Source organism: Indicator indicator, chromosome 30 (assembly GCF_027791375.1).
Source record: "Indicator indicator isolate 239-I01 chromosome 30, UM_Iind_1.1, whole genome shotgun sequence".
NCBI lineage: Eukaryota > Metazoa > Chordata > Aves > Piciformes > Indicatoridae > Indicator > Indicator indicator.
In genome coordinates, this window is record NC_072039.1 from 2,222,836 (window position 1) to 2,244,473 (window position 21,638).

The window sequence follows — 21,638 nt, forward strand, 5'->3', positions numbered from 1 at the left end:
AGGTAAGTCTTGAGCTGGTTGGTTTTAAAACTGTGCTTTTCAAAAGCCTAGGTAGAAGACACTTCTTTTTCTGCTAAGCCCTGGAATGTCTCAGAGTTGGTTGTTTTCATTTTTGTTTCTCAGCATCAGGCAGGATTGGTCTTACCGTCCTTGTTTAATATGATTGTGTTAAAATATTTTGTGCCTCTGGGTGTTGCACAGAGCCTGCAAGATGAAAGAGCTTTAAAAAGAATCTGAGGAGAGTTTTTGTCTTGAGAGAATAGTAGTTATCTAGGTCAAATGGGCTGCTTTCAAACGGGCAAACACACTATACTTGTGTGCTTGGACAGCACTTCAAATAGAGGCAGAAAGTATGCATCTCTGTAATTAAATGGATCAGCTGCTACCTGTAAATCCTCCTTGCCACAGACCATTCCCATCCAGCAATAGCAGAAGTGGGATGATTGGTTTGTAGTCAATAAAATGTATCAGAAAAGCAACTTCTTAGGAATGACCTAAACTAAGCTAATTTTTTTTTTCCAATTTTTCCACCCGGACTGGAATTCCTACCTTCCAAGAGGACTTGATTTCCAGTCCCTTTTATACTAACCCAAACAATGCAGGTCAGCCTTTGTTAACCAGCCTGCAGCAGTGTCCCAGTTTTGAGCAGAACCCTTTCCAGGGGCTCGCATCACTGACTCTGGTATCTGAAGTACAAAAGGGCAGGCTGCAGGACTCTGCGTGTGGTTTGACAGCACTGTCAAGCTCATCTGTGGACCTGCTGTCATGAAAGGTGTGGCTGTGCCTGGATCCATAAGTAGCCCAGCCTCTTGAGCTGGCTCTGGAGCTCACCAAACACTTCATTGAACTGATTCTGCTCACTAACTCGGCAAAAAAAAAAAAAAAAAAAAAAAAAAAAAAAAAAAAAAAAAAAAAAAGTTCTGCTTTCTTTATTAAACTCAAATGAGCCCCAGAGCCACCACACAAGAAAGCCAGGTGAGTAGCAGTGAGCCATGAGGTGGGCTTGGCTCTATTACTGCAACATATTCTTGGTGCTTTTTATGTTTTAAAATGCCTGTGCTCATTAGGGTGGCACAGAAGCCAAGGTGAGAGCAGTGGTGTCTAGTAAGCATGCAAAGAGATTCAGGTGTGAAGAGACCTGATGCAGCTTCTGGATTCACTTTGTGTCACCACCCATGCCTAAGTCCATTTGAAACACAAAGATTTGAGTTCCTTTGTAAACCAATTTGAAACTTATTACCAAGAAGAACAAGAGCAGCAGATTTTTCAACATTAAGGTATCAACATTTAGCCCAAAGGCTGCTCCAGTCTCCCTTTTCTAAATAGTCTCTGCCACCAAAGGCTCCTTTTACCTACTGAGAAGATGGTGAAACCACACAGCTTCCATCCATCCCTGTAAATACTGCTGAGGTCTCTGCTACTGACTGGAGGAAAGGATTCTTTTTTTCTTTCCTTGAAGACCTGCAGTTAGTGCTCAATTAGCGTGAGCTAAATTTCAGGCTGTGGGAGGTTTTTGAATGCTCTCTTTGAACCCTGTAAAACTCCTCCTGCTGGAGGTTTTGCAAGCACCGCGGGCTCTCTGCAGCTTCCTTTTGCCCGGCTGTCAGACTACTTCTGTAAAGCAAGCAGCCAAAGCTTTGTCTGCCTTCTTGGCACAGCAAAGAGGAAGCTCATGGGCAAATGATGTGAAAGAGCTGCCATTCCTGCAGCACTCTCACATCCAGCTAGTGTCAAGCGTATCTGAGCTGTAAACATGGTCTGAGGGAACTGCTGGAAGACTTGCCAGATCCAGCATGCTCCTCTGTGCCTCTTGGTTCATGCCTGCTGATCCCTTACAGAGCAGTGCCCAGTCCTGGCAACCTGCAACCTGCTCTCTTCCCCCATTTCATCCAGTCATGCTCCCCCTCTTCCTGCACCTTGACTAGGCATTGCACAGCTTTTCCACCTCCTTATCTGCATGTAGGTGTTTTCTCTCTTGTCCTCAGTATACTCCCCCCTCCCCATGCTGTTGCTGTTTGCACTGATATGTGGTTCTAACATCTGGATTTAGTCAGCTTCTTGGCCTCCCAGTTCTTAGAGTGGAGCATGCACTGACACATGTGAACCTCCAGAGCTTTCTAAAATAGTGATGGAGGCATCTTAAACACAAAGTGTGCAGTGGTAGGATGGCTTGAGCCCGGGGGTAACAAGGTCAAAATTTACCTTTCAAGATGACAGGTTCAGTTCAGTGCAACTCTTTGTTCTTGCTGCTCAGCAATTGTCTGGGTTTAGCTGAATTCCTAGCAGGCTTCCACAAGAACTGTAGCTGGCACTAATTTGATTGCTTCTCAGCAGAGCCAGTAGAGACATTTTTCATTAACAAATATTTCACACACACCCCAATAAACAAGCCTGCTCTCCTCCTGAGGCGAATCTCTAGAAAAGGAACCTACTTCTGCCCCAAGTCCTCCCCCTCAAAAAAATAGAAGTTGCTCATTTCCATGGTCCTGCTTAAGATTTTGCCCAGCTTTTGCTTCAGTCAAAGTTTCTAAACTCAGTTTATCAGTGCTGGCCTTAATTCATTAAAAGATTACAGTTGCTTAGTTTGGGACTTGGGTGTCACATGAAGGAGATTTAGACACAATTTCTTTCTTTCAAATCAAAATTCAGTGTGGTTCTTAGGTCTCTCCCTCTCTCCTCTAAGGTATTGACACCTCTATGTTTTCCTCCTTCACTCCTTCCTTTCTGCTCTATAATCTTTAGGGATGCCTGCACCATCTTCTCATCCCTGACGCAGTCAGCTGTTCCTAAGAACCCTAAAGAACACTGTTTCTCACATCCCTCTCCTTCCCTGCCCAGAGCTACATCCTTCTGCTTGACAGTTGCTATATGAACAGCAGAAGAAGGTATTCCACTATCTTTCAGCCTGGTTTCCTATTCTCCAGCTGCTTGTTCTTTTCTGTGAATCCCTTTTTTGTTTTGTTCCATACAAGGTACTCTGCATGGCACACTGAAGGCAAGTTTGCAATCATTCTGCACGATAAGGAAATATCGATTCCTTCCTTTGTGTCTGCCAAAAGAGGACACTGAGGCATGGACTGGGTAATTAAATTACCCACAGGAGTGACTGATCTCATTCCCAGGTCTAGCAAGCAAGTTTCTTTTCACAGGATCAGTCCATCTAAAGCTCTCCACACATGTTCATGCCATTTCTCTTTATTGTCTCCTTTCTAGACTGCATCTCATTTAAACAAGAAGACAGCAAATCATATTTGCACTGAGCTATCAAAGTGAACCTCGGTACAACCCCTTTAGAGTCAACTCTTTGCATTTTCTTATTTATGAGTGCTTGTGGTCCCTTTTCTTTGTTGACCATTTTTTCATTGGAGGCTAGCCACAGGAATGCAAGTTTTGGCCAACTCCCCACTTTCTGCCAGGCTTTGCTCTGGTGTGAAGTTTCCTCTGTGTTGGTTAAGTTACTCAAGAGGGACTGCTGCGAAAGGTTTGAAGATTTGGCATCTGCCCAGATCCGGTTGGCTACCATTTTCCTTACTGGATATTCACTGCTTTTACAAATAGAACAGTAACATTGGAGTGTCTTGTTTTGAACTTCTGTCACTCAAGTTCCTCTGGTCAGCAGAGGACAAACAGTGCAAGCTGTAGCCAGAGTTCCCTCCTTACTTGCTGTGGAATCTGAAATTCTTTATTTCTGTGAGAAACTGCTTGGTAAGACTGTACTGACAGAATGCAGGATCGAATTGTGGAGATATGATTTGTGCTGCCTTCATTTTCAGGTGGTTGCTCACATCTCAGAAGCAGAGCATAAAACAACCATAAATTAATTGTCTCCAGTCTAGTTTCCAGTCCCTCCACTCGTTCCTTCCTGCCACCTTGATAGCACTTTCCACCTGTTCAGCAGTACCATCACTTCTGATTCTGCTTCTGTGGCTACAATGTAGACCAGATCATTGCAAGGGACATTAACAAAACCACTTTCAAGTAGACCAGATCATTGCAAGGGACACTAACAAAACCACTTGCAAGTTAACCTTTCTGGGTTATTTTTAACCCAGATCACAGAGACACAATCCCTGATGGGCACTGGAATACAGCCATGCATGCCTGCACAGACCTCTGCTTTGCAGAGCCCCCACAGTAGTTTAACTCTCCATTCCCCTAAAGGAGCTCAGTCCTCCCTCATCACTGTGTAAACGAGTGAGAGGTTCCCCCCCTTGGCATCATCAGTGCCGCCTGGAAGTCCAGCACCTGGGAGAAGCACTTCGGCTCCTGCATGCAATCTGTGTTGTGAGAATTTGTGCTGACAGGCAACTTCTGTGGCCTTTATGAGCAGGGAGACCTTTCTTAACACCTCCTCACAGCTCGTGTGGTACCTCGACACACGCCCTCGCGCAGCTCTCCTCTCCCACGGAGGGTCTGCAGAAGCACACGAGTGGATGTGCCAAGCTATGGCCCGGCGGCCCTCCGATGGGGCGGGCGGGCCGATTCTGGTTGGCCTGGAACAGGCTAAGGCTATCTCCCAGGTGTTGGGCAGGAACTGGGGCACCGCGTCCCGCAGGGCTGCTGCCGGCCGCGGGCAGGGAGGGAACGTCCGGCAGGGCCGGGCGCGGGGCTGGCACCAGACCCGCGGTTCCCTCGCTGCCGCTGCGCGGTAGCACCGTTACCCGGCGGGACGGAGCCCGCTGTCCCAGGAGGGCGCGGGCGGGCCCGGCGTCCCGGCAGGGCGGGAGCGGCCGGCCCCCGGCAGGGCGGGCGGGTCGTGTCGCCCCCCGCCGCGTCCCTCCCGCCGCGGCCCCGCCGTCCGCTACTTAAGGCGGCAGCGGCGGGCGCTGCTCCTGCTGGCGCCCTGACCCTGTGTCCCCGCAGAAGATGGCCCCGACGTGCCTGCGGCCCCTGCTGCGGTACCGCTCCTTCGCCATCCTCTTCCTCACGCCGCTGCTGCTGCTGCCGCTGCCGGTCGCGGTAGCGACGCGGGTAAGTGCATGCGGGACCCACGCGGGAAAGAGCCTCCCAGCCCCGGCCCTGCTGCCCCCCAGAAGTCCACTCCTCTGCCCCCCACCCCCTGTCCTGCTGCCCGAGAGCCCCTGCTCCTGCCAGCTGCACAGGGCACTGCCCAGGATTTCAGGGCACCTCAAGCAAGGCTATGCCGCAGACACCCAGTGCGGCACTGGCCACCAGGTCTGCCCTCGGCACTGCATCTCCTTTGCCACCTGAGCAGGCAGTGTCCGACCCCTGCCAAGGCAGTTCCGCTGCTCCAAAGCGGACTGCAGCAGATCCTTCCTGCCCCCTGGTCCCTGAAACTTTCCTGGGCAGCTCAGCTCCGCAGCCTGTGTTGCAGGTTTCGCTCCCAGATGCTCTTCAGGCTCTGGTGCTAGGCAGATGGCAGAGTTTGGTGCGAGTCTCTGTTCATCCTAAGGGTTGTGCCACTGCCAGGACCTGGAGCTCCCATGGACCCAACCCATCTTGCAAATTAGCTGCAATTCTTTTGTGGCCGAAGACAAACATCTGCATAACTGACCTCATTCAGGATTGTGCCTTGCATTGTCCAGTAGTGATGGTAGTGGACAGGACTCTGACTCTTACTCTGCTGCTGAGGCCCAGAGGTACTTGAAGGAGTGTTGCTGAGTGGTGTTCTCCATCGGGGTGCCTTGCATCAGAAGCCTTGCATTGTGTGTTATGCAGTGATCATAACAGGGCTTCAAATGCAACATCCTCCAATTCACACCCATCTTCCCCCAGTGCTGGTGATGGCACAACCCCTTTGCTTTCAGTAGAGTTACAACAGAATAAGATTGGAATAACTCAGTGAGGAGCTTGACCTTTAATGTCTTGTAGCCTTCATGGCACAATGTGGAAGCTTGGTTAGCCTGATGGAGTTGTAGAGGCTGTCTGAATGCTACACACAGCCTTTCTTAGTGACCTGTGTTGCTCAGTGTATTTTAAAGTGCAGAAGCAGCATGTTTAGAAACCAAATTGCCAACCATTCTGGCCTACCTAAAGAATATCAGCCCTGCCTTGGCGTTGAATGCTGGTGCTGGATGGAAAGGGGAGTTCCTGACTGTTAGGCAATAGTTTGATCAATACTAAGAAAGATGATTCCCTTAAAAAAGAATAAGTGTGTCTTCACTTTTCCAGTATCTGTATGAATATTGTGCCATCAAAGTCGGGAAACTGCAGGATTTCACAATAGGAGAGCAGCATTTGCATCAGCTCTCAGATGCCTGTTTGTTGTCTCCTGTAGGGAGACACTAAAGAAACATTTTGTGACTGTTCCAGTGAGCCACAGATAGCTACAGGTACAGAACCAGATGTACATCTGATTCCAGAGCTTGGGTTGTTTGAATTGGCTGTGCTTGTTGGGAGTTAATTGATAAGCATGGTTGTATTTTGGAACCTCACATAAATTATTTACTCTCCACTCCACAAAACCAGGGGTCCCTCTGTGTTGTGAATTTTACCCACTTAAAGTTCATTTATCTCTTTTGAATCTGGCAACAGATTAACCACAGTCAGTTTTGCACTTAGTTATTGTGCTACAGCATAAATTGTGCCTCCTGTTTGTTAAGGGAAGAGTCTTAACACAGGATCTGATACTTTCTGAAGAAATACTGTTTTCAAAACTTGTGCTGTCGTTAAGCTCCAGGAAACCTGAAGGGGGGGAAGGGGGGGAATTAATTAAAATTACATTTTAAAAAGCTGTTTTCTGGTTCTTCAGCTTCTCAACAAAATGGAAGGAAAACACCCCCCCTGTTTATAAATGTCACCTCATGGCAATTTTTAAAGGTCACTCTAACACCATTTATTTTTGCAATAAAGTCCCATTTGTTGTATTAGAATAAAATCCTATAAACACAGGCTCTAAATAGGAGCAAATTCAGAACACTGGCTTCAGCTTTAGAACTCTGTTTGCTGTTGGCTAATGAATGTTTGCCTCTCCTAACCATTTTGAAAGTACCAAGCAAGGAAGGTAGAGGTTGCTGAGATGCCTGATCAGCAGTCTCAGAAGCCCTGTGGCCACATTTCTAAGGTAGGGAGTCCCCTCAGGAGGTAAGCACAGGATGGTTTGGGGAGTTAAGTCTCCCTAAGCTATTTAGTCACCAAAAAAAAAAAAAGGTTAAATGCTTTACTTTGCTACTGTAGAAAGTTAAGCTTCCAATTATTCAATGGTATGGCTTCAAATATATTGTTGGACACACTTCAAAGACTTGAGAATTTCAGAGAAGTTAATCATCCACACTGGGAAATTTTGGCCATCCTTTAGAAAAATCATTGAGTTGAAATAGAAGCACCCAAATCTACAAATCTTGTTAAAAATTCTTGTCCCTGTTCCTGGCACTATTAGAAGCTCCTGCTTACCTCAGCTGCCAAGAGGTAACTGCACACTGGGTCCTTAGCTGGTTGTGGAGGGTTTGTTTTTCTCACACCCTGCCTTCTGGGGGTGTGTGCATTGGAACAAACACTGTGGTTAAGAAGAGCTTTTTATGCAAGTGCCTTCAGAAGAAGGTTTAAATGAACCAAGTTGAAATCCTCATGCCTCTGCTACCTCCTTCAGCATAACCTGATGAGTTATAGATCATAGAATCATAGAATGGTCAGGGTTGGAAGGGACCTCAAGGATCAGCCAGTTCCAACCCCCCTGCCATGGGCAAGGACACCTCACACTAGGACAGGTTGCTCAGAGCCACATCCAGCCTAGCCTTGGCAGCCTCCAGGGCTGAGGCTTCCACCACCTCCCTGGGCAACCTGTGCCAGTCTCTCACCACCCTCATGGGGAAGAACTTCTTCCTAACATCCAATCTGAATCTACCCATTTCTATAATAATAATGGAGTGCTTGGGTCCATTTTAAGAGCTACCAATATATTTCTTGTCTTTAAGAACAGTTTTCTGTGCCTACATGTGTCCTCCATTCTGCTGCAGGAGGCTAAATGTGCATACATCATCATCATCATGGCTGTGTTCTGGTGCACTGAAGTGATCCCTCTGGCTGTGACCTCCCTCATGCCTGTGGTGTTTTTCCCTCTGCTTGGAATTCAGAGCTCTAAATCAGTAAGGAACTTGCTCAGTTTGATACAGGGATGTCAACTCCTCTGCTTCCCCATCAGTGTTTAGCAAACCAGGGAAGTGCTCCAGTTCTGTGATGCTGAACATGTTGAGCAGTGGTCAGGACTCCTGTGTGGGAAGATGCTGAACTCAATACACATTTGCCCAGATTGATAAGGGTGTGGGGCTTGAGGTGGTAAAGGGGAAGGGCTCTTTCTAGGGATGGATCTTGCTGGAGAGCATCTCTCTAGTGCCATCCCATGAGACAGCAGTACTGATATGTCCTGTGGAAGATGCACAGGGCAAACTTCTTCTGACAGCATGATGCCAGCAAGCAGAGTGTCCCCTCCAAAGCTCATTCTGGCTGTTGTGTGGTCCAAAGGCTGCATTCAGGTTCTGTAGCTCAGCTTCACTGCTGGGCAACAAGCTGGTAAGAGCAGGGGTGCTTGCTAAAGGTGCTCAGACATCTGGTTTGGAGCTCAGCATTTCTAGTATCTGCAAAATACTTGGAGCCCTTAACAGTACTTTAGAAAACTGCTGTCACTCCTGAGGGTCCAAAAGGAAGGTTCATGATGCACAGAGAGCCCCTGCTCTGGACAGGAGCTCAGCACTGAAATAGGAGATGGAAGGTTTGGGAAGCTGCAGGTAGCTCTGAGGCTGCAACTGTCCCTTGTGCCAATGGGATGGGACATGGTGCAGGCTCTGAGAGGATAGAAGGCAAAATGTAATAGTGAATTGAGGAGGGGAAGCAGTGGGGGCCCTGACCTACCTTCTCTATCTTTCAGGTGTGCTTGCAGTACCTGAATGACACAAACATGCTCTTCGTGGGAGGGCTGATTGTTGCAATTTCTGTTGAGCACTGGAATCTTCACAAAAGGATTGCACTGAGGGTCCTGCTGATCCTAGGGGTGAAACCTGCACTGTAAGAGTATTACCTTACTTCTTCCTTGCCTCTGACAATTTAGCAGAGGCCTAGGCATAGTGTTCAACTGTCAGCAGAAAAGGGAGTCTTCAAAAACCTCTTTAGCTGTAGTTGTACAGCTTCCAGAGGTGAAGTCTGGCAGCAGAAAGAGTTTATTCGTCCTTCAGCCAAAACCAGCATGTGGCTAAATTCTAGACACTTGCCACTGGGGACAAAATGATGACAGAATTAATCATGCACAGACTAAGGGGCTTTCTGGGATTCCTCCAATGAAGGTGGCAGAGCTGTCCTGGAGGGGAATCTGGCCCTGCTTTGTGTTTCTGGGTGCCATACACGTCCCTGCCTGGGCTCTGCTCTCTAAGTTGCAGTGACCACAAAGCCTAGCAGTGTCTGCTTGCTTTCCTCCTTCCTCCTCTGCCTGTTTCTCTCTTTTCAGCCTCATGCTGGGGTTTATGATAGTCACTGCCTTCCTGTCCATGTGGATAAGTAACACAGCCACCACTGCTATGATGGTTCCCATTGTCCAGGCTGTCCTGGATCAAATGGACAACACAGAGTATGATGTGACCATGATGGAACAAGGAACTGGGCAGAGAAATACAGTGATTGAGCTGGAAGAAAAGAATGCAGCAGATCCCACTTCAGTGCATGGTAAGTGTCCCAGTCAGCTGTGAGCTGATTCTGCTGAACTTCTTACATTCTGAGCTCCCTGACTTAGGAGTTCTCTGTACCTTTTCCAAGGAGCAAGGATTGCTTTTACCCCACAGTGAAAGTAGTACATGCATACAACAAAGTACCCTTTGGTGTTGCTGAGCTGGTTTGCAATTGCCATGAATTCATTGTCCTGCTCCACTAGTCCAGTCAGACTTCAGGCTTAGGTTGTTAAACTGGGAGAACAGTGGACACAGCAGCAAAATGGCATGGTTAATGTAAACTGACATCATGTATTGATCTGAACAGTTATGCCAGACAAGACTTTGGGTTTGGGTGGGGTTTTTTACGGCCCACAGTCACAGCTGTTAAAGCTACTTGGGTTCTTGTTGTGGTATTGGAATGGTTCCAGTGACTACAATATCTGGCTAGTGGTAAGCCTCTCTATGAAACAGCAAATTACTGCTCAGAAACTGTGGCATTGGTATGGACAACAGCATCGTGTAGATCCTCTCTCTCCAGTTCCTCAGAAACAGGAGTCCAGAGTGTTTAGAGACACACCTGAGGGGCTTTGAATTCAAAAAACAAATGGCCACACACAACCTGAGAGCACTGAGCCTGCAGACCCTGTCCTGAACCCTTTGCCTCCCTAACCTGACCTGAGACAAGTCACGCTCTTTGTGTCTAGTTGTAAGCAATGGACAAGTCCCTGATGACCCCAGATCTTCTGAGGAGAAGAGCATGAGGAAGCGCATCTGCAAGGGGATGACTCTCTGTGTCTGCTACGCCGCCAGCATCGGGGGGACCGCCACGCTCACCGGGACAGGACCCAACATGGTGCTGAAAGGGCAGATGAACCAGTGAGTCACTGCTGCTGCTGCTGCTGCTGCTGCTGCTGCTGCTGCTGCTGCTGCTGCTCTTACACAGGGTCAGAGAGGCCTGGAGTGGCTTAAGGTGGAAGGATCCCTTCAGGGATCATCTGCTCCAACCTCCCCACCATGGGCAGGGACACCTCTCAGCTAGACTCAGCTGCTCAAAGCCTCATCCAGCCTGGCCTTGAACACCCCCAGGGAGGAGGCAGCCACAGCCTCCCTGGGCAGCCTATTCTGGAGTCTCACCACCCTCACATGGAAGAACTTCTTCCTCAGCTCCAGTCTAACTCTGCTCTCCCTCAGCTTCAAACCATTCCCCTTGTCCTGTCCCTAGACACCCTGATGAAAAGTCCCTCTGCAGCCTTCCTGTAGGATCCCCTCAGGTGCTGGAAGGCAGTTCTAAGGTCTCCCCTGGAATCTTCTCTTCTCCAGGCTGAACACCCCTAGGTCCCTCAGCCTATCCTCATGGCAGAGGTTACTCTCTTACTGTTTCTGTGACCACGTGTCCAGTCTTAGATGAAGGCTTCAGTTGCAAGCTATAAGCAATGACTCACCAGTCAAAGAACTGAGAGTGAGGAATGTCTGGGAAGTAACTGGCCTCAGTTTTTGCTGCAGCCTTTTTTAGGCAGCTATGTGCTGGTGTTATAGGTCTCCTGAGAAACTTGGAAGTACTTGCTGCTGATCAGCCAACAGCTGGTTGATGATGAGGTACTGATCTTTCTGCCTCCTCTTCTCCACTCATCAGAGAATGGTGAACTCCTCCTACGCACACCAAAGAGAGCTGAAATAGCCTCTCCTACAATATTAATCCTCCATGCTGTGGCTGTGGAAACTACAGATGCTGATGGAAAGGAAAGGAGTTACCCACAAAATGCTCTTGGCTAAACTGAATTTAGGAATTGGTTTAAGTGGAAATTTTGCAGACTCCACAATAGTCCTCAACATTGCTTCCTTCTCTTGGGAGTACCTCAGCCTGTTGGGTTTAACAGCCAGCTGGAAATTTGCTGTTGATATTTTTCCCTCCAGCCATTATTGGTGGACACAGGGAAGAAAAAAATACTGTTCTTGAAACACTGAGCTCATTCTCTGAAGCCAGCTAGAAACTTGGTCTTCTGTTGAAGTGGCAGAAGTGCAGCTGTTAATTTCAGGAGAGGCAATTCTTGCTCTCTTATTGGAAAGAGTGGGGAGGGAAAAAGAATGTCCTGTCCTGGGATAAGTAAGCAGTCATGTTGGAAGTGAAAGGCACCTGGAATGTGTGGGACATCATTCAGCAGTGCTTGTCTTATAGGAACCTAAAATACCACGTGGAGCTCCAGTATGCACTGGAGTTAAATCTAGGGAAAACTGAGGAGCAGTTCAGTTCTGCTCTGAAATCCAAGCTGCCTTCCTAGTGAGTTAGGCTGTGGATGTTGTCTTTGAGTACTTGCAGTGGTTGTTCTGGTTTTAAGTCACATCTTAAAGGGAGGTGTCTTGACATTCATACAGAAAGCATTTTTCTTTGCAGGTTGTACCCCAACAATAATGATGTTGTGAACTTTGCTTCCTGGTTTGGCTTTGCATTCCCAAACATGGTTCTGATGTTGGTGCTGGCTTGGCTTTGGTTGCAGTGCTCCTTCATGGGACTCAAGTGAGTGTTTCAAGTACATCACATTGTGTAAAGCCCTCAGCTACTGCAGATCAGCCTGCTGAGAAATCTAGGCAAATGCCCTGACAAGTTCCTGCTTTTGTAGCAGAGAGCAGCTCCATTTCACAACAACTTTTGAGGTCTGGAAACTTTTTGTTTTCATGGGGCTTGCACCAAGGCAAAAGCTTTTTACATTCTTCATGTTCAGACAGAATTGCTTTTCCAATTCTCAAGCTCACATCTGTGATTTTCAGCCCTAGGAGAGCTGGCAATGGCTGGTTTGCTACCCTTCAATCAAAACCTGAGTTTTTTCATCCCAGGGTGCTCCAAATTTGACAGAGACTTAGATCCCTTCACAGAACTCCATTCCTCTGTGAGAACTGGCATCTTCCCATGAAATATTTTGACACTATTGTCACTTTTTTGTTCCTGACCTCTGCTGTAGTCTGTGTCTGTCCCCAGGAGTGACAGCTTCAGAGTATCAAGCATGCCTGTCAAGCCCTCTGGTATGTTAATTCCTACTGTATCTTCTCTCTTTTTCTTAAAGCTTTAAAAAAACCTGGGGCTGTGGCACAGAGAGGACTGCTAAAGAAAAAGCTGCATACAACGTGCTGAAGGCAGAAATGAAGAAATTAGGTCCCATCACTTATGCTGAATTCAATGTCCTCCTGATGTTTGTTCTGCTGGTTTTCTTGTGGTTTTCCAGACACCCAGGCTTTGTCAAAGGCTGGGCTACCAGCCTCTTCCCAGAAGGAGAAAAGTAAGTTTTTGCTGTGGATTTCTTTCATCCTGTACCTTCTTGATTGTGAATCAGATTCCCATTTTGAGTGTGGGGTCGTTCACCCCAGTCTGGCCTCAATTCAGGTGTTTGCTGGGCTCTGTCCTGTCTCTTGTGCCTGAGATTCATAGATTCATAAAATGGTTTGGAAGGTTGGAAGGGACCTTAAAGATCATCTAGTTCCAACCCCCTGCCATGGGCAGGGACATCATCCACTAGACCAGATAGCTCAAGGCCTTATCCAGCCTGGCCTTGAACACCTCCAGGGATGGGGTATGAGCATGGGCTGTGAGCAAACACCAAGGATGACCTCCTGAAGGCTCCTCCCCTGCTGTGCAGGATGCATATGTGAGTGAAACTTAGTGTGTGCCCTGCTGAAGGCTGGAGACTGGGACATGGAGCAAGCTGAACCTCCTAAAGGAAGAGAAGATTCTGTGATGCTGGTCTCAGTCACACTGAAGTTAGTACAGCTGTTAGTATTTTGTTTGTATCAGCTCCAGTCAGCTGTGGTGTCATTGGAACGTTTGGCACTATCACCTCAATGCAGTGGCTTAGAACTCACTGGGAAGTTGGTTTGGCACTATGAGTGGCTTAGAACATCACATGCAGGATGGGACTATCAAGCCAGGTCTTTACACATCTTTCTTTAAGGTACAACTGTTTTGAGTCTCACCACAGAGAGGTAGCCCTGCTCCCTGCTGTCATCTGTGACTGGTTATTAATGTCTGACTGCAGCTGGTGGCTTGTATTCCTCTGGCTGTGTTGTGGCAGGGCTGAGAGACCTCAGTCATGAACTAATGACCCATTTTGCTAATGAACAGACCCCAAAGAGGATGACAAAGAGCAGTGAATGCAGTGCTGGAAGGCAGCCATCTGCCAGGAGGGAGATGCCTGTTTTCTAAGCTATATTCTTTCTTCTTCTTTAGGTATATCACTGATTCTGCTCCTGCTGTGTTTATTGCCCTGCTGCTGTTTATCCTTCCTGCTAACAAACCCAAATTCATAGGCTGGAATCCAAGCATGTCTGACCCTGAACAGACAGAAGAAGGTATTTGAAAGAGGAATTGTAACCTTGTGAAACAGCCAGCTCCAGCTAACATGGCAGAAACATCTAACAGTCCCTGCTCCTGTGTATTACCCTTAGCCCATGCAGGTTTCTCAGTAACATGCATCTGCCTGTTGGGTCTTCCCCTACTGCCTTGTAGAGCAGGAGACAGAATGTCTTCTCTCACCTAAAACATGTTCTGCTTTTCATTTCTCACTTCAGATATAAAAAAGCCATTTTTATCAGCCCCGCTGCTAGACTGGAATGTGGTTCAGAGGAAGATGCCCTGGAGCATTGTGCTGCTGCTGGGAGGAGGTTTTGCTTTGGCTGATGCAAGTGCAGTATGTCCTGACATCTGTTTTTCTCTGACTCAAAGGCGAACTTCCCTGGTTTGTTATCTAGTCCTGTGTTGCTTACTGGGCATGCACCCAAAGCCAAACCCAGTAGAGATGTTCAGATCTGGAGGCAGATCCAAATTAGCAAAAATGGGGAGGACAGGTAAATGTTTGTGCCTCTTTTGCAGGAGTTTGTGTGCTCTGGCCAAATTTCTTCAATTTGCCTTACCTGCTGAGTCGTTCAGGGAGCCTCACTGAGTTCAGGGAGCTGAGAGCCAGGGATCCTCACTGGCTGGACAGGCCAGAAAAGCAGCCTTTGGTGGTGGGTTTTTTTTTTTTTTTTCTGTTATCATCACAATCTCCAGCCCTGGCTAGGAAAAACAGAAGTAGAGATAAGACTTGGAAGATTTTCAGTACCTTTTCAGGTTCATTTAAAGGATTTAAACCAAATTGCTACTGAAGTGGTCAGGAAGAATATCATTGTGGGTAGCTACCTTCCAAACTGATGCACAGTGGGGTTTCTTCAACCTCTTGTCAGTGGCTGTTGACAGGCAACATGAGGCATTCCACAAGCCCATGGTTTGAGCCTGTGTTCATAAATTCACAGCAAAGGCAGCTGAACCCTCCCAAAACAGGAAAGAACCTCGAGGTGGACCATGTTGTTTTCTTCATCACTGCTAAGATGCATCTAAATCAAAGAAAGACTTAGAATCATGATCACAGAATTGTCAGGGTTGGAAGGGACCTCAAGGCTCAGCCAGTTCCAACCCCCTGCCATGGGCAGGGACACCTCATACTGGATCAGGTTGCTCAGAGCCACATCCAGCCTGGCTGCAAAAACCTCCAGGGCTGAGGCTTCCACCACCTCCCTGGGCAACCTGTGCCAGTCTCTCACCACCCTCATGGGGAAGAACTTCCTCCTAACACCCAATCTGAATCTATCCATTTCTAGTTTTGTTCCATCCCCCTCCCAGTCCTGTCACTACCTGACATCCCCAAAAGTCCTTCCCCAGCACTCTTCTAGGCCCCCTTAAGATACTTAGCTATCAACATTGCTGTGCTCTGGGAGAATTCATTCTCACATCTAAGTTTTGTGGCTGGATAGTTTTAAACCATGGGGCAAATGAAAACTCTAGGGGCTTCCATTCATCTACATTCATCATGGCTACATCATGAAGGCTCCAGAGCATCAGAAGCCATCACATCAAAGGTTTTGTAAGCAGTTTGAGTCAACTGCTGCCTGTCTTCCTACAGCAGAGTATTGATACAACAGAAACATTGCAAATACATGGCAGGAGGCTCCTGAGGGATCTGTTAGGGATTTGCAGTCACCTCACCACAGCAGTAACTGATTCTGTTCAGCCAAATCCCATCCTTCTGGTATCTGGCTTCCAGCACAATCAGTGCAGTGGGGCTCAGTCTGATGTCTGGCTGGCAAGGAATGTCTTTTGGTGTTCTTGACAGATGATTGCCTTTCCTGGATGGTGTTGGTATAATTCAGGAGCCTGGTAGGAATGTTGCAGGTAACAGGAGTGCCCTGCTCATGAGCTCGGGCTTCCAAGCCTGCCTGAAAAACAGTTGTTGTTTTCTTGTCAGAACTCTGGGCTCTCAGCTTGGCTGGGTCATCAGATGACTCCTCTAGGGTCTATCCCACCGTGGGCCATTGCAACAGTGCTCTCCCTGATCATAGCTGTCTTCACCGAGTGCACCAGCAACGTCGCCACAGTCACCCTCTTCCTACCTGTCTTTTCATCCATGGTAAGGCTGCTTCCACCCCCTTCTCCTCTCAGCTGGGAGGCCAGAGTTAACCTGGCACTCTCTAGTGGCAAAGCAATATCTTTATTTTATTGTCTTGGATGTTGATCCAATGTTAATCTGGAAGCCAGTTCTGAAAGAGTCCAGCTGGCTGTACCGTAACAGGTCCTGGGTTTAGCTGGTGTCCCCTGATACCTTTGTAGCATCCATGTAAATCCCCAGGGTTAATCTGGAAGCCAGTTCTGAAACAGTTCAGCTGGCTGTACCATAATGGCTCCTGGGTTTAGCTGGTGTCCCCTGATACCTTTGTAGCATCCCATGTAAACAGAGAGTGGGAATGCAGCCTTCCCCAGTCTGCCCTGCCTATATGCCTGAAGCCTGAGCACGAGCTTTCCAGGAGAAGAAGCTGATCCAGGATGCCTGTCCCTGGGCATCTTCACTGAAAAGGAAGCCAGTGCAGACCTCCTGTGAGTCCCTTGACCCTGGAGAAAGTGAAGGCAGAGCCTCTTTTTCCATACAGATCAACAAACATCAGCTACTTCTGGTCATTTTATACTGAAGCCATCAGCTCAGGGCTGGAAAAACACATACCAAACCCCCAAAGCAACCCAAAATCCAACACTTGCCATTGGTGCCTTTGAAGGGTTTCTTGGATCTTCATGGCTTTATGCCAGAATACAGAGAGTGGCAAGCTTCATTGTTAGAAATCTGTCATTTTTTTCCATAGGAAGCCAGAACAATTTTAAGACATAGGAAAGGAAACCTGGCAAGTTCTGCTGCTGCTTCTGAGCAGAGTGGAAATTGTAGCATGATGGGGGGGGGGGGAGGGAAGAGGTTCTTTTGTTATTAATGTGGAAAGTACAAGTGCTTTTCTAGACCATTTTCATCCAATTGTCCCAATCAAGGTGCTGAGCTATTAGTAACTTCATTTGGCACTGAAGTTGTGAGTCCCACAGGGTTTGTGTGAGGCCCCAGTAATTAGGATGCTGTCCTTATGTTACCCTGGAAATAATATGTGGTCCCAAGGTCAAGGAATAAATTTGACCAGAACTCTAAATTATACCATAGAGCAAAACAAACAATGAGAGGGAAGCCAACATCATTTTTAAGTGTGGTGGGACAGGAAAGGAAGGCAAAGTTATCTTGAAACACGTGTGGCTGCTTGTGAGGGAGCAGGAGAGGAAGCGAGGCTGTGTCTGAGTGCTCTGGGGAACATCTTCCTTCTGCTTTTCCTGTGGAACACCTCCAGAGTGATGCTGTCTCCATGTGATTGCAGGCTGCATCTGTCAAGATCCATCCTTTGTATGTGATGCTGCCTGGGACTCTCAGTGCCTCCTTTGCCTTCATGCTGCCTGTTGCCACCCCACCAAATGCCATCGTGTTCTCCTATGGCCACATTCGTGTTCTGGATATGGTAAGATGATGATTGCCTGGAGCTGAAGTCAAAAACTGAGAAGTCTTTCAAGTCTTTTAAGATAGCTCATAAGTCTCTTAGACACTGAAGGGTTAAAATGCAGTCAGTGCTTTGCAGTCTCCTGGGCCTTTGGCAAGTGCAGCTGAAGCCTTGTTTGCACTGGAGCTGAAGGCAGAAGGTAACAATCAGTTGCCCTAAGCTCTGGTCCTCTGATTGCCTGCCAGACCACACAGTGCCCAGCACCCAGACATTATTGGCTTCCTAACTAGAGGCTTGAAGGGGCAGAAGCTGTGCTTTCACTAATAAGAGCTACTTGTACATGGCTTAAAGCTCCTGGACTGGTTAAATAGCAGTGTCCAGTGCACAGCAGGGCCCTGCTGTGTGCTGCCTGGTTGAGAGCACAGGGCAGGGGGCACAGTGGCTCTTTCTGGCAGCTCTTTGACCATGGCTCTCCCTTGTGGATACACAAATAGGCCTTGCTGCAATTGGCTGTGCTGCTCTTTGGTTATTGTTGTTGGTTTGGACTTTTGTCCTCACAGGTTAGATCTGGAATAGTGATGAACATCATTGGAGTCTTCTGTGTCACACTGGCCATCAACACATGGGGAAGACCTATGTTTGAGCTGGACACCTTCCCAGCCTGGGCAAACAGCACAACTAACCAGTGAGCAGTGAAGATTTCATGTGAGAAAGAAGGAAAGGACCCTTACTACTACTCCTTATTGCCCAAAGCCGTGTCTAAAGTCTCACCACCGCTTCACATCTGGTGTCAGGTGGTTGCTATCTTCTAGAAGTCACACCTGAGGTCAGGCAAGAACCAGCTCCAATTCATCCCAGTCATGCTGGAGCCAGAAGTGCTGCTTAATTACACAACCCTAAGGATCATGGGTCTGGATCATGAGTGTGACCAAGTGATCTGCTGTACCTGCAATCGAGGTCAAGAGCTTACCAAACGTTCAATAAAGAGAGGGCAGGCTGCTGTATGGAATGGTTGCAACTACCCTGTCCCTGGGCTCTGCTGGGAATCAGTGCTACTGGACTCTGCACTACAGCAGGGGCTGAAATTCATTAACTGCTACTTCTGTCCTCTGGCCAGGGGAATCCCTGTTGTCACTTGTCTAGTGAAAGAAGGGGCAGGCTGTGTTGTGTCTCGTGCTGTGTTGTGTCTTCCTGTGCTGTGCTGCGTTGTGCTTTGTAATGTTGTGCTATGCTGTGTTTTGTTGTGTTCTGCTGTGTTTTGGTGTGTTCTGCTGTGTTTTGGTGTGTTCTGATGTGTTTTGTTGTGTTCTGCTGTGTTTTGTTGTGTTCTGATGTGTTTTGTTGTGCTATGCTGTGTTTTGTTGTGCTATGCTGTGTTTTGTTGTGTTCTGCTGTGTTTTGTTGTGTTCTGATGTGTTTTGTTGTGCTGTACTGTGTTTTGTTGTGCTATGCTGTGTTTTGTTGTGTTCTGATGTGTTTTGTTGTGCTATGCTGTGTTTTGTTGTGTTCTGATGTGTTTTGTTGTGTTCTGATGTGTTTTGTTGTGTTCTGCTATGTTTCATTTTGTTCTGCTGTGTTCTTTGATGTGTTTTGTTGTGCTGTGTTGTTCTCTACTGTGTTCTGCTGTGTTTTGTTGTGTTTTGCTGTGTTGTTCTTTGTTGTGCTGTATTGTGCTTTGTTGTGTTTTGTTGTGCTGTGCTTTGTTCTGGTTTGTGCTGTGTTTTGCTGTGTTGTGCTTTGGTGTATTTTGTGCTGTGTTGTGGTGTTGTGTTTTGTTGTGCTGTGTTGTGCTTTGTTGTATTTTGTGTTGTGTTTTGTGCTTTGTTGTGTTTTGTTGCATTTTTTTGTATCTTGTTGTGCTGTGTTGTGCTTTGTTGTATTTTGTGCTGTGTTTTATTGTGCTGTGTTGTGCTTCGTTGTATTTTGTTGTGTTTTGTTGTGCTTTGTTGTATTTTGTTGTGTTTTGTTGTGCTGTGTCGTGCTTTGCTGTATTGTGTTGTGTTTTGTTGTGCTGTGTTGTGCTTTGCTGTATTGTGTTGTGTTTTATTGTGCTGTGTTGTGCTTTGCTGTATTGTGTTGTGTTTTGTTGTGCTGTGTTGTGCTTTGCTGTATTGTGTTGTGTTTTATTGTGCTGTGTTGTGCTTTGTATTTTGTGTTGTGTTTTGTTGTGCTGTGTCGTGCTTTGCTGTATTGTGTTGTGTTTTGTTGTGCTTTTCCTGTGTTGTGTCATGCTGTGCCATGCTGTGCTGTGTCATGATGTTGTGTCACATTATGTTTTAGTCAGGCCTCAACCATGTGGTGGAATCCTTCCAAGTCAACATCCAACACATTTCCCTTTGCTTTGTTTCCACTCCCCAGCCTCACTGCATCTAGACACCCTGACTGAGAGCTGAGGTAGCATAGTTCCATGGTTCCTGATGTCTCAGGCAGTGTTGAGTAAAGGCTGGCTTTGTCTTTCTTGCACTGCCAGAAGCCTTTCCCTCTCTCAGCCACTGGATGTGGCCTCCCATGCCAACCAGTGTTTTGCTAGTGCCAGCCTGGAAGTAGCTGGTGACCTGTAAGACTTCACACCCATTGGGAAAGTTCCTGGCTTAGCCCCAGATGTGCCTTATTAGACAACTCTGAAATGCTGGAGTGGAGACAAAGCATGAGGAAGGCTCTGATTGAAGGACTTCTAAAAATGTGGGGGCCCAGATGCTGGGACTTGTGCTGGCTGACAGCAGTGGGAGCTGTCTGGTGTACTGTGGAATGCAGAATCTGTTTGTGTCATTGCCAAAGCAGAAGCAGCCTCCAGGACTGGGGCTGGGCTGGGTGTGTAGTCAGTGGTGTGTGGATGCTTTTCCTTCAGCTCTGGTGATGAAGTTGGGTGGGAGGTGGAGAAGTCTGCAGCCACGAGCCAAGTCTTGTTCCCAGACCTGCTGTGCAACCTGACACAAGGCAGGTCACCTCTTTATGCCTCAGTTTCCCCTGAGGAAGATGCCATGATGCCTATCTACCTCACAGGGGTGTTGTGAGGACATAAGGATCAAATTCTGCACCCAAGGTGATTCCCCACCTCATGATAAGGGTGCAAGGTAGCAGCAGTTGTAGAATCAGAGAATTCTGGGCAGGAGACGTGGCCTCTGGCACAGCAGTGTGTGCAGGATGCTGAATAGTCTTGTTCTGAACATGAATGTTCTTTGTAGAACTGGAACAATACTCCTTTTTTGTCTTTAGGAATGAGGAAAGTTATTTCTCCACCAGGTGCATTTCTGAGCAGGAAAAGCATCAAGATTTATTTGATTTTTGTGCCTTCATCTTTTGTGCTCTTTCAAGGTGCTGGGCACCATAAACTCTCCACTGACTGTTGTTCCCAGGTGCCACCACTGGCACTTTGTCTACCTAGCTGGCTGCGTTGTGGTGCAGCCTCATACCTCTTCCATGGGATGGTGGAGCATGTGGGTAAACACTCTCCCACTTGCAGAGTCTGTCTCCAGGAAAGGGCTGCTCTAGTGCCAAGAAGTGGCTTGGCCACAGCCATTTCTCACCACCTGAAGCTTATCACAGTATTTGTTTGAAGAAATAGACACCAGGAACAGTTCAGCACCTTCTGTGCTTTGACACTCACCACTTCATGTTGGTTTGCATCTGTAGGGGTCTAGATGCACTTGGGAAAGGGACTCTTTCTGCCTTCTGGTGGACTTCACAGTATGAGGAGGACATTTCACCACTGCCAGGTGCTTCATGGTGCTTGTTCTTCACTGCTGCAGCACACAGTGGAGCTCGCATGGGTGGGCAGCACTCAGCTTGCCACAGTCCATGCAGAACAAAACTCCTCTAAAACCTCTTTCACCTCAGAGCTGAGCAGACACTTCCTGTCCCATCTGCAGGAAGGAATGTTCTGAAGGTTTCTTGAAGGGGAAAAAGTGCCCTCCTCTCCACTAGGGAAGAACTTCCCTCTGTTGCTGTGCAAGTACCCAACAAAAGTTGTTTTCATCAGGGGTCACAGTGATTATTGACAGGAGTGCTGGGGCAGGGGAAACCTACAGGTAGGCTGAAGAATTTATTTGATGTGCCCCCTCTCTCCTGTGAAGAGCAAATGTTTCTTTCTGAGACACTTTTATGACTGATTTGTATTTAATTTAAATGGGTGAGTTGCAGAATTAGAGCCTGGCAAATAAAAAATTTACTAGACCTGTCTCCTCTCTTGTGGATTGTTTCCTGTGCAACACAGGGGCTCATTTG

At 47.5% G+C, this 21,638-nt stretch overlaps 1 protein-coding gene across 1 annotated transcript; it reads left to right on the plus strand.

The window, feature by feature from the left end:
- Positions 1-3,381: 3,381 nt before the first annotated feature.
- SLC13A5 (solute carrier family 13 member 5) lies at positions 3,382-18,103 on the plus strand. Its single transcript, XM_054394125.1, is given in 15 exon segments — positions 3,382-3,449; positions 4,162-4,195; positions 4,198-4,284; positions 4,864-4,971; positions 7,917-8,045; positions 8,825-8,961; positions 9,398-9,612; positions 10,301-10,472; positions 11,989-12,111; positions 12,656-12,868; positions 13,813-13,934; positions 14,154-14,272; positions 15,863-16,024; positions 17,298-17,435; positions 17,975-18,103. Coding segments are annotated over 15 exon segments (1,956 nt in total).
- The last annotated feature ends 3,535 nt before the right edge of the window (positions 18,104-21,638 follow it).